At 41.2% G+C, this 11700-nt stretch overlaps 1 protein-coding gene across 2 annotated transcripts in view; it reads right to left on the bottom strand.

The window, feature by feature from the left end:
- Positions 1 to 377: 377 nt before the first annotated feature.
- KCMF1 (potassium channel modulatory factor 1) overlaps positions 378 to 11700 on the bottom strand; it is an 82916-nt gene continuing 71593 nt past the window's right edge. For both annotated transcript variants that reach the window (XM_038007173.2, XM_038007172.2), the window contains exons 5-7: positions 9771 to 9945; positions 6100 to 6382; positions 378 to 1002 (exon numbers count right to left, since the gene is read on the bottom strand). In XM_038007173.2, the coding sequence (XP_037863101.1) occupies positions 741 to 1002; positions 6100 to 6382; positions 9771 to 9945 (720 nt within the window). In that variant the 3' untranslated portion in view covers positions 378 to 740. The remainder of the gene's footprint in view (positions 1003 to 6099; positions 6383 to 9770; positions 9946 to 11700) is intronic.

The raw sequence follows: 11700 nt of genomic DNA, 5'->3' as shown, positions 1-11700 counted from the left end.
ACAAAGGCCCCTGCAGCAGATTCCAACGGTAGCTTTACTGGTGTGTCTTCTACAGATGAGTTAAAGAGACAGGCTGAGCTCCACACAGGCAAGATGACTAACAGGGAGACAGGACAGTCACATAGGGCGGAGTGCCACACCCGGCCACAATCCCCAGATTCCACTGCAGAGCTGGCTTTGTGCGTAGGAGGCACACAAAGAAAGGTGATTCAGGCAGACATTATTCAAAAGCTACTTCGTAGTGTAACCGTTGAATAATGTTTGGGAAAGCTTTGGGCTTTGTATTTTTTTTTTTTAAGTTTTATTCCTTGTATTTAATTTTTTAAATAACAAGGTCACTAAAACTCATGCACGCTGCAAAAAACCTCATGCAGTAGTTAAGGTAAACCATCCAAGCAGTTTTTATTCATTAATATTCATAAATACACACAGCAGCTTCATTAGAGATTTCAATTTTCCTCTTCAGTTTGAATGTGGAATATTAGGAGAGCCTTTTGCATGTCAAGGTACAGGAAGCAGAGATCACCCCTGCACTGCTACCTACATTTACCTGCTAGAAGTAAAAATTAGTTAAGTGGAAATGATTATCATATATATTTTCTCTCTTCCTTTTGAATGTACACAATGTAACAAGAGTGACAGACCTGAAATTACAATCACCAAACAAACCCAAGATAGTTGTTGTCCACTTTCATTGGCAAATACAGCACAGAGGACATTGTCTGCGAATTGGGATGTCATCAAAGAGGAGGTGGTGGAGGCTCATTTCCTTTATTACTCTCTTTTAAATTTAGGTTTTCTAAAGCAACATCTAAAGGCATAATATCTACACAGCCCATAGCACCAAAATCTGCCATCTCCCCCCGATCATCCTCGTCTGAGGATGAGCTCTCTTCACGCACTAAAGTGGACAGAAGGAGCTCTTGGACAAACAGGCTGCGGTCTGCACGCTCGCTTTCCATGGACTGGCGCTCCGTTTCAGACATTTTAGGATCATTCAACCTGTTTAAGTTAAAAAGAAAAGACCTTATTGTTAAAAAGTCAATGAACAATGGCATGGCCAATTTCTACAGTGCTCTCCACTGTGCAAGTTTTACAGTTGGTAAAATTCAGAATGAGACATTGCTGGAATATCTGGCTCTAATTTATCCTTAATTGTGTTGAGATGAAATCCCCACATTTGTTGCAATACTGTTACCTGGAGGGGCAAATCTATGCTTTAATTAGACTCAATGAGAAAAAAAAATACATTTAGGCTTTTTCCACTCCAGAGAAAGCTAGGTGAAAATTTTCTAAGGAAAACAGGATTTCTTATAGATTAGACGCTTGGGAAAGTATCTAACCAGAATTTCATACAGGAAAATAAAAACACAAAAACAAAATCTGCAGTGAACAGAATATTCAACTGAAAAATATCCGAAAATTTCCTCTGACTTTTCTCTATTACTCTATTTAATTCTTCCTGGTATATGCAGAAGCTAGAGAGGGCAAGAAAACACATACACCCTCCTACATTTCTTCTACCAAGGACCTACCGTGTAGCAGGGCAGACGCAAGGTCTACCTGCCTGACTTGCTCCCCTGACGCATGTACTTACGAGATCTGGGCTATGCTGGGAAACCTGGCTCATATGCACAGAGACTGGACAGATGTTAAGAGCTGAAAATTCTACTTATCACTTGTTACTAAACTTGTTAAATTACTTTAAAATGTCAATCTCTGGCCAGGTGCAGTGGCTCACACCTGTAATCCCAGCACTCTGGGAGGCTGAAATGGGTGGATCACCTGAGGTCAGGAGTTCATGTCCAGCCCGGCCATCATGGTGAAGCCCCTTCTCTACTAAAAATACAAAAATTAGCAGGGCGTGGTGGTGCATGCCTGTAATCCAAGCTACTTGGGAGGCTGAGGCACGAGAATTGCTTAAACCCGGGAGCTGGAGGTTATACTGAGCCAAGATCGTGCCACTTCACTCTAGCCTGGGCAGCAGAGTGAGACTCTGTCTCAAAAAAAAAAAGGTCAATCTCCAACAAAAAATGATATAAAATTCTGCTTAGTTGCAGTACTGGTTTTCTCTACACTTTCAGTGGCAAAGAAAGGGAAACTAGCAGAAGCAATGGGGCAGCAAAAGGAACAAAGAGGGAGAACATGGGGACACTGAAAGGAGGCCTGGCAGGCACACATGACAGGTTTTCTCCCTGAGTACCCAGAGGCAGCACCCTGAGCCCAGAGACAGATCTATTCTATGCTGCCCTACTGCCTGGCACCTGCTCCCTGCTGTTCTACCAGCACTGCAAGGCACAGGAGCACCCCCATGCCACCATGGATGATACTAACGGCGGGTCAGGCTTTGAGTGCTCTTTGAGTGCATTAGCTCATTTAACTCTCTGAGTTAGGGACTATTATTATCAACATTTTACAGGAAGAGGAAACTGAAGCAAAGGTTAAGTAATTTGCACAAAATCTCATAGGTGCTAAGTTCAAAACCACTAAATAATTAGGTACCTATGACTCAGAAAACAAAAGATCAAATTTCAGAACTGAAAGAATGCAAAAATATCTGAAAGGTAATTACAGAAAAGCCATAAAATCCACATTGAAAGGAAATGACTGATTACATTTATGGTTAAAAAAAAATTAAGGATATCATAAGAGAGTATTTAATGGAATAGAAGATTGAGTAGACTACACGTTTTCAACCCAAAGCTATAAAAATATTACGAACTGGGCCGGGCGCGGTGGCTCAAGCCTGTAATCCCAGCACTTTGGGAGGCCGAGACGGGCGGATCACGAGGTCAGGAGATCGAGACCATCCTGGCTAACACGGTGAAACCCCGTCTCTACTAAAAAATACAAAAAAAAAAAACTAGCCGGGCGAAGTGGCGGGTGCCTGTAGTCCCAGCTACTCGGGAGGCTGAGGCAGGAGAATGGCGTGAACCCGAGAGGAGGAGCTTGCAGTGAGCTGAGATCTGGCCACTGCACTCCAGTCTGGGTGACAGAGCAAGACTCCGTCTCAAAAAAAAAAGAAAAAAATTACGAACTGAAGTCATTCCATGTTCTTAGCTTTGGAAAAGGTCTTTGGTAAAGAAAAAAAAAATTTTAGAGAAGTTAAACCTTGTTAACAGAAAGATAAAGAACGCAAAGAGGACTACCCACTAACAACGAGGCGAACTAAAAACATACAGGCTGCGGCCTTCAGTCCTCGAGAGAACATGCAGTAACAATATTACTGTTCTGTTTTTCAGGGAAATAACTGAGAAGACACCTCATTCCTGAGAGGCAGGTAAAGTCTGCGTATGAGGTACTGGTACTAGGTCTTGATTTCCTGATGAAATATAAAATTTAGGATATAAATGAAACTGCAAGGCTTGCAAAGATCTTCAAGTTGGGGTTAGCAAAATGAGCTGGTCCCATTGTCAAAAGATTAGATCTGGCCAGGGACGGTGGCTCCAAAGCTGTAATCCCAGCACTCTGGGAGGCCGAGGCGGGCAGATCACCTGAGGTCAGGAGTTTAAGACCAGCCTGGCTAACATGGTGAAACCCCATTTCTACTAAAAATACAAAAAATTAGCCGGGTGTGGAGGTGTGTGCCTATAATTCCTGCTACTTGGGAGGCTGAGGCAGGAGAATCGCTTAAACCTGGGAGGTGGAGGTTGCAGTGAGCTGAGATCGTGCCATTGCACTTCAGCTTGGGCAACAAGAGCGAAACTCTGTCTCAAAAAAAGACCGATCTGACTTACACACTCCAACAATCACTTTCTAAAAGGTCAACTATCTTGAACTCCAAAGAAACTGTGACCTTACCATCAGTTCCAGGGCAACATCAATAGGAACTGCCCCTGGTCAAAGAAAAGACCAAAAATAAGGCTTGGGCCCTATATATATCACATAAGAGCTCTCCTGAATACACTGCAGCCGTTCTCCTTGCCTTGAAAATTCACAATGCATGTTAATACATTTGAAGTTCTGAGAAGCCCAACAGTAAATAATCTCTTTATTATTCTTACTTTGCTTTCTCTGACCTTATTAATTGGGGGTGGAATAACATAATTACATATATTCCTTAGAATATATGAAGTTAAGAGAGTATTTCTGGGGAAATATTGCCTTAAATAAATCATATGATACAATAAAATATGTGGAAAGTGGATTGCAAATTACATGGTACCATACAATGTACAGTATCAGATGACAGAAGGGGAATTTCAAGAAGCTATAACCAGAATTCAGGGAGAGCACTCAGAGGTCACTCCTACCATGCTCTGAGAGTTGGGTGTGGAATAAATGCACAGACAAACTCACTGAGTAGTTTGGGTCTTTTTAAAAAAAAAAAAAAAGGATAGGGCAAGGGTAGACAGGAAGATGTCTTTTCCAAAGGGCACTGGCAAGATGTTCCACCCACAGTTCTGTGAACTCTCAGTAGAAATGCACACTAGTAGATCTCCTTTTTGAGGCAGGAACTTAGATGTGGTATGCTACAGACCTGCTGCTGGTCAGTCCCTATAGGTAAGGCTACATGGCAGCAGGTAGCTCCATCTGTGGCCCTGTGGTTCTCTTACATTAAAGCAGCATTATCTGCTAATAACCAGGCACAGTTCCTGACCTAGCAGAGGTAATTCAAAGGTAAATTACCCATTTACATTTTTTTTCTTGGTTTCATAACAAATAATAATGAATACCATTAATTGGGCCTTTACTATAAGGCAGATACTGAGCCAGACCATACACATACCAGTATTCCATTTAATCCTCAAAATAATTATCTCTCTAGAGGCAAAACTTCTGGGATACTGATGATAAAACTGAGGTTTGGAGGAGTGAAATGACTTGCCTGAGGTCCAAAACTTGCAAGTGGCAAAGCTGGGGCTCTAGTCCAGGGATTTTCAAGCATTTATTTATTCTGCACCCACACTATGTTATTTATAACTATACACATGCACCACTGGATTAACAGAGTATGAGATAAAAGAAATATAAGTGGAAATTATAATATTTTCTTCTAACATCCCAATGAATTGTCATACACACTGCATTTTGGAGATAATGATGTATTACACAAACTCTATTCTTCATTTTACAGTTCTTTCTTTATATTCCTCTCTGCTCCCTTAAAAGCCCAAATTAGTCCAGGTTCATTATCTGTTGAGGCTAAGTCTCCACTCATCATTGCTCTTTTTAAAATTCTTTATGTTCCTGAAAGTCACATAAAATGCCTATGAAGTTTTGGCAGACAAATACATACAGTTGCTAACAGTTTCAGAAGCGAACAGGAACTCCATCCAGTAGAGTAGTTTACTGTTGTACTGAATATTATTTATACCATGGGAAGTCATTTTTTTTAACAGTTTTGTGTGCCAACCATAAAAATTTAAATCTAGCTTTTTTAGAAATTCATAGGAGAAAACTGTCACTGTATTATGAAATCCTTCTTATACCTTTTAATATTTCACAGTAGATTAAAACTGGCAATAAAAAGCAATGTTAATTATGATAAATGCACCTAATATGAACCATATATATATAATGATATAGTGTTTAATGTTTTATGGGTACTATGGCAAAACAATTCATATTATATGATGATATATACCTTGAGAACAAGAAGACCAGTTATTTTATTTTAGAGACAGGGTCTCACTCTGTCACCCAGGCTGGAATGAATGGCATAATCTTGGCTACTGCAACCTCTGCCTGCAGGGCTCAAACAATCCTCCCACCTCAGCCTCCTAAGTAGCAGGGACCACAGGTGCGCACCATCACACCTGGCTAATTTTTGTAGAGATAAGATTTCACCATGTTGCCCAGGGTGGTTTGGAACTCCTGGGCTCTGGCAATATGCTTGCCTTGGCCTCCCAAAGTGCTGGGATTACAGGTGTGAGCCACTGGGTCTGGCCCAGTATTCTTAATTTATCTAAAAGAATTACTATGTTTCACATTCTTGGGGAAATACTGAATATGCAGTTTTAATCAGAGATTTGTGAGTTTTAATCAAACACAGAATTTTAAAGAAATATATATGCACAAAAGAGAAAAGATAATTCCAGACTGTAGTGGCAATAAAATACTACTTCCCAAACAAAATTCTATTAACAAATGAGCTACCTTGTTAAAAGAAACTGGGAATTCTGGAGAGTCTGCTGACTGCTTTCTGTATTAGCTATGTTGGTTGTTGCTGTGGATTGTGTGATTGTAGTGGTGACACTGCTTGTGTTAGTACGCCGAGTTGCGTTGCGTGCGGTCTCCAGTTGTTGCCGTGCTGCCTGGGCATGCTGCCGTTCTAGCTGCAGCTGCATCTGCAGTTGTTGTAACTGAGAAGCGGAAGGGCCAGAGGAATTAAGCTGTCCTCCTGCAGAACGTCTCACTCCTGATAACTGAGATAAAAGCTCTGCCAATGGAAATGAAGACAATTAATGTCTGCTTAATACTGAGGAAAACAAAACGCTACAGATCACTCTTTTACTGGAACAACATCAAAAGCATTGTGAACAGGTAGGTAACCACAGCAGCATACAGTTTCAGTGAAGAGCTGAATACCTTCTAGAATGCCTCCTGGAGGCAGGAGTTACTGTGTACAGAGAACGCAAATGCATACGAATATCAACCCAGATCCAACTATGTTTGCTTTAAGTAAAACTTAAATTGTCTTTAAAATTATCTGCATAATAGACTAATTTAGTTAAGCTTTCTCTTAGTATTTAATGAAGTGGTTTATCTGCGGGCCCAATTATAATACAAGCTTTCTCAATATGTGTTTCATGGAAGCAGGGATGAGGTCTACTGTTGACTATATTCCCAGCTCTCAGAACAGGGCCTGATATAGCAGGAATTCAAACATTTACTGAATGACTGAATGAATTATTAGGATTTAGTCCAAGAGGCCTGGATCATTTCTGATAGTGGCCCTTGAACACTCGCCTCTGCCTTCTCCCTCTAGTACCTTTTGGTACTGCTGTTTCAGAGTACCACTGCAGTAGGTACCACTAGCAGTGCTCAGCAAGGTTGACTGGCTCCTGAGAACCTGTTGCATCTGACTGTACAGAGTACTTAGTGGCCTGTTATGATCCAGAGTGTCTTGTGTCCATAAGGCTGTACTCATTAAGAGAGGTGTAAACCTTTGTCCCTGCACCCTCATCTACGTAAGGTGCAGTGAAATGCCTTCTTCCAAGTGGAGGGTCTACCTTGCTTATAGGGAACCGATGATTGCCTTGCACACACTCTTAGGCCAGCAAAAACTCTTTATCATTAAAACTCATTAACAGTTTCTGTTTTCTTGTTCACTGTTGCTTTATCCCAGGCTTTTGATAGCACTCTTATACCACTCTTTCATGGAATATACAGTCTATCACTAAAATAAACTAATTTTCACCGACAGAAAAAAAAACAAATGAAAATTTCTCAAATTTGAATTCTGCTTTCAGAAACTACTTTAATTTTTAGTGTCTGCCACCAAAATAGCAGGTAAATATTCCCTTTGGATGAAGAAATATTTTTTAAATCCCCGAAACGCAGTTTTTTAGGCTTGTTTTTGTTGTTGCACACCCAAATGTTCAAAGCACATTTGGAATTAAAATTTTATATGGTATATCTAACTTTTTAATAACATGATAGGTGTAAAATTATTCTTAGGTTTTTTTTTTCTTTTTTAAATTTTTATTTTAGATTTGGGGGTACATATGAAGGTCTGTTACACAGTTAAACACATCACGGGGGTTTGTCGTACATATTATTACATCACGCAGTACCCAATTAAGTCCAGTACCTAACAGTTATCTTTCTGCTCCTCTCTCTCTTCCCACCCTTCCCCAGTGTCTGCTGTCTCCTCCTTTGTGTTCCTAAGTTGTCATTTAGCTCTGATGTTCTCAGTTTCTATTACAGATTTACACTTACCAGTGTTTCAGGTGTTCTGCAGGGCACCTCATGGCTTCCAGGTAGGTGCTCACTTCACTACATGGACACATTTCAGAATTGTTGCGTTAAATGTGTGCACACGTCCCACAGTCTTACCACTTGTCTGCTTGGTGTGTCTTGCAGATTGTCAGGCTACAGTGATTTCTTATATTTTATTCTGACCCTGTGTTCTGTTACCAACTTCCCAGGTTTGTCATGTACTAGACCCAGTGACATGGCCAGGTTCAAAAACTGTGTTTTTTTGTTTTTGTTTTTTTTTAAGATTTTCCCCAAGCTATTAAACATGTACCTTTCAGTATGTTCTACAACAATATAGTTCTCAAATCAAGATCAGGACATTAACTCTTACTTTCCTTTCTTCCATGAGAAGAGCTTAATTTTTTAGTCTTGTCAATTAGCTATAGATAACAGTTCTGAAATGTGTCCATGTGGTGGAATGTGTACCTGGAAGCCATGAGGCGCCCTGCACAACACCTGAGATAGGCATAAATCTGTGATAGAATTTTACAGATAACATGTTCTTAAAAATGTTAGCTATGTCTTATAAAACCTTAATTTCAAATGTGCTTTGGACATTTGTTATGTGTACTTATGGAGGTTTAACCATGAAATTTTGGAGGTATTCAAACTGAAATCTTTTATGATTTCCTTGGGCTTCAATAGAGGCCACAAATACAACATAAAACCATTTTTTATCATCTTATGTCTCTAAGAACAGGAGTCTCCCACTCCCTTTACCTGCAGGAGACATGTTCCAAGACCCCCAGTGAATGGCTGAAATGGGCATCTCGATAACACAGAACCCTATATGTTTTTTCCTATATATACTTATCTGTTGTGCTAAAGTTTAATTTATAAATTAGGCACAGTACGAGATTCACAACAAAATAGAGTAAATCTAAAAATACACCACGAAAGTTATGTGATGTGGTCTCTCTCCCTCTCAAAGTATCTTACTGTCCTGTACTCACCTATTTTTTGACTATAGTTGGTTGTGGGTAACTGAAACCCAGGAAAGCAAAACCACATATGAGAGGGGGACTACTGGACTTAAGCGATACCAGAAGAGTATGAATTACTTTATGTTAAGTATCTGCTTTGAACACATTTTACACTTTTAAAGTATTTGGCAATTTTGTGAAGGAACATGGCTTATGATCAGAGAGGTGAGGCTACACAAATCTCACAATTTTTTTTTTTTTTTTTTTTTTTTTTGAGACAGGGTCTCACTCTATCACCTAGGCTGGAGTGCAGTGGTACGAGCTTGGCTCCCTGGAACCTCCACCTCCCAGGCTTGAGTGATTCTCATGCCTCAGCCTCCTGAGTAGCTGCGATTACAGGCACCCACCACCACATCTGGCTGATTTTTGTATTTTTAGTAGAGATGGAGTTTCGCCATGTTGGCCAGGTTGGTCTTGAATTCCTGGCCTCAAGTGATCCACCCGCTCCAGCCTCCCAGAGTGTGAGCCACCACACCTGGCATCACAAAAAGTTTTATTTTTTATTTTATTTTTTTTTTTGAGACGGAGTCTCGCTGTCTCCCAGGCTGGAGTGCAGTGGCTGGATCTCAGCTCACTGCAAGCTCCGCCTCCCGGGTTTACGCCATTCTCCTGCCTCAGCCTCCCGAGTAGCTGGGACTACAGGCACCCGCCACCTCGCCCGGCTAATTTTTTGTATTTTTAGTAGAGACGGGGTTTCACCGTGTTCGCCAGGATGGTCTCAATCTCCTGACCTCGTGATCCGCCCGTCTCGGCCTCCCAAAGTGCTGGGATTACAGGCTTGAGCCACCGCGCCCGGCACAAAAAGTTTTAAAAGGAGCTCCTCCTTCCCCTGCCATTTCCCTTATTAATGTGAAACTAACTTACCAGCTATAGGATCCATGGCTTCCCTATTGCTTGGAGAATATGAACTTTGAGAAGAAGAAAGTCCACCAGTAGAACTGCTAGTAAAGTGCATGTTTGATCTACGAGCACGAGGACCTCCTAATCCCCGGCCAGGGTGAAACATTCTACGTACATGTCGAACACCACTCGATTCATCATAACCCAAAAGTTAAGAAAAAAATGAAAATATTTCACAGAAAGAAAAAAAAAATCACTTGAGCCCTTGCTAGACAGATATAAAGACTTCCTGAATTGTAAGCATTTAAAAACAGCACATTTAACTTAAAAGTGCAAATGTCCCAACTCTATCTATGAGGGAGGGCTATTAACCCTAAAAAAACACTCAAATATAAGGCAACATGTGAGTGTGTGTGTGTGTATTGGCTGTGTGAGGTAAGAAAGCTTCTCTATATAGCTCATGAAATCTCAAATACTACCTATAATGAAAAAGGAACAATATTGAATTTATATTCAGCAGATCAAAGATTCCTTTTGGATTATTAGTTTTAATCTGTCTTCAAGCTTCTTTCCAATGCTGCTGCTAAGCAGAAAACAGATTTGCATTTCTTGTGTAAGACACACAGACAGATTAACATGACATTTATCCTGAAGTCAAATTCCCAGCAGCCTCAACCATCTTACATAGCTGAGTTTGAGTCAAACTGAAAAAGGTCCTGAGTCGCAAATAGCTGTCAAAACTCATGAAGACAACCCTACGTTTCCACAAAGGCAAATAAGAGGTGGGGGAGGCCAGATCATATAGAAGAGGTTTTTCCTTTAAAGCACCAAACAGACCAGCTTTATAATGCAGATTCATTTTTTTGCTGGCTTCTCAGTTTTTCAGCTGATGGTTCTGGAGTTATTTAAGGACCAGATGGGTAGCTCCAGGAGGCCTTCAGGTGTCACTGTACATGCAGTGTTCCATCATATTAATAAGGATGGTTTGGGTTTTAGAGAAAGTGATATGATCATATTTATATATTTGATAATTTATATATTATGATTTTATATATATATGTATTTTGAGACAGGGTCTCACTTTGTTGCCAGGCTGAAGTGCAGTGGTACAACCATAGCTTACTGCAGCCTTGAGCTCATGGGCTCAAGCCATCCTTCTACTTCAGCCTCTTGAGTAGCTGGGACCACAGGTGTGTGCCACCATGGTCAGCTCATTATTTTGGTAGAGACGGGGTCTTCCTATGTTGTCCAGGCTGGTTTCGAACTTCTAGGCTCAAGTGATCCTCCCACCTCGGCCTTTCAAAGTGCTGGGAGTATAGGCATGAGCCACTGTACCCAGCTGGTGACAGTTTTAGACGAACAATTCATAACCTGAAACCAGAAGCAAAGACCATAAAATTAATCGCTCTGGTAGGCCAGTAATCTCAGGGAACACTGCCAGCAACTGTTGAGAGATAAGGAAGGGAATGAAGAAATAAAATCAGGAGGCTGGGCGTGGCGGCTCACACCTATAATCCCAATACTTTGGGAGGCCGAGGCTGGCGGATCACTGAGGTCAGGAGTTCAAGACCAGCCTGGCCAATATGGTGAAACCCCGTATCTACTAAAAAAAAATACAAAACCTGGCCAGGCGCAGTGGCTCATGCCTGTAATCCCAGAACTTTGGGAAGCCAAGGCGGGCAGTCAGGAGTTCGAGACCAGATTGGCCAAGAGACCGGCCTGGCCAATATGGTGAAACCCCATCTCTACTAAAAATACAAAAATTAGCTGGGCATGGTGGCGGGCACCTGTAATCTCAGCTACTTGGGAGGCCGAGGCAGGAGAATTGCTTGAACCCAGGAGGTGGAGGTTGCAATGAGCTGAAGATCGTGCCATTGCACTCCAGCCTGGCCGACAGAGTGAGACTCAGACTCAAAAAAAAAAAAAAAAAAAAAAAGAAAAGCAGGAAAGGAAA

The sequence above is a fragment of the Chlorocebus sabaeus genome, chromosome 14 (assembly GCF_047675955.1).
Source record: "Chlorocebus sabaeus isolate Y175 chromosome 14, mChlSab1.0.hap1, whole genome shotgun sequence".
Classification (NCBI taxonomy): Eukaryota; Metazoa; Chordata; class Mammalia; order Primates; family Cercopithecidae; genus Chlorocebus; species Chlorocebus sabaeus.
The sequence above is the reverse complement of the archived record's forward strand: the minus strand, read 5'-3'. Positions and strand labels throughout refer to the sequence as shown.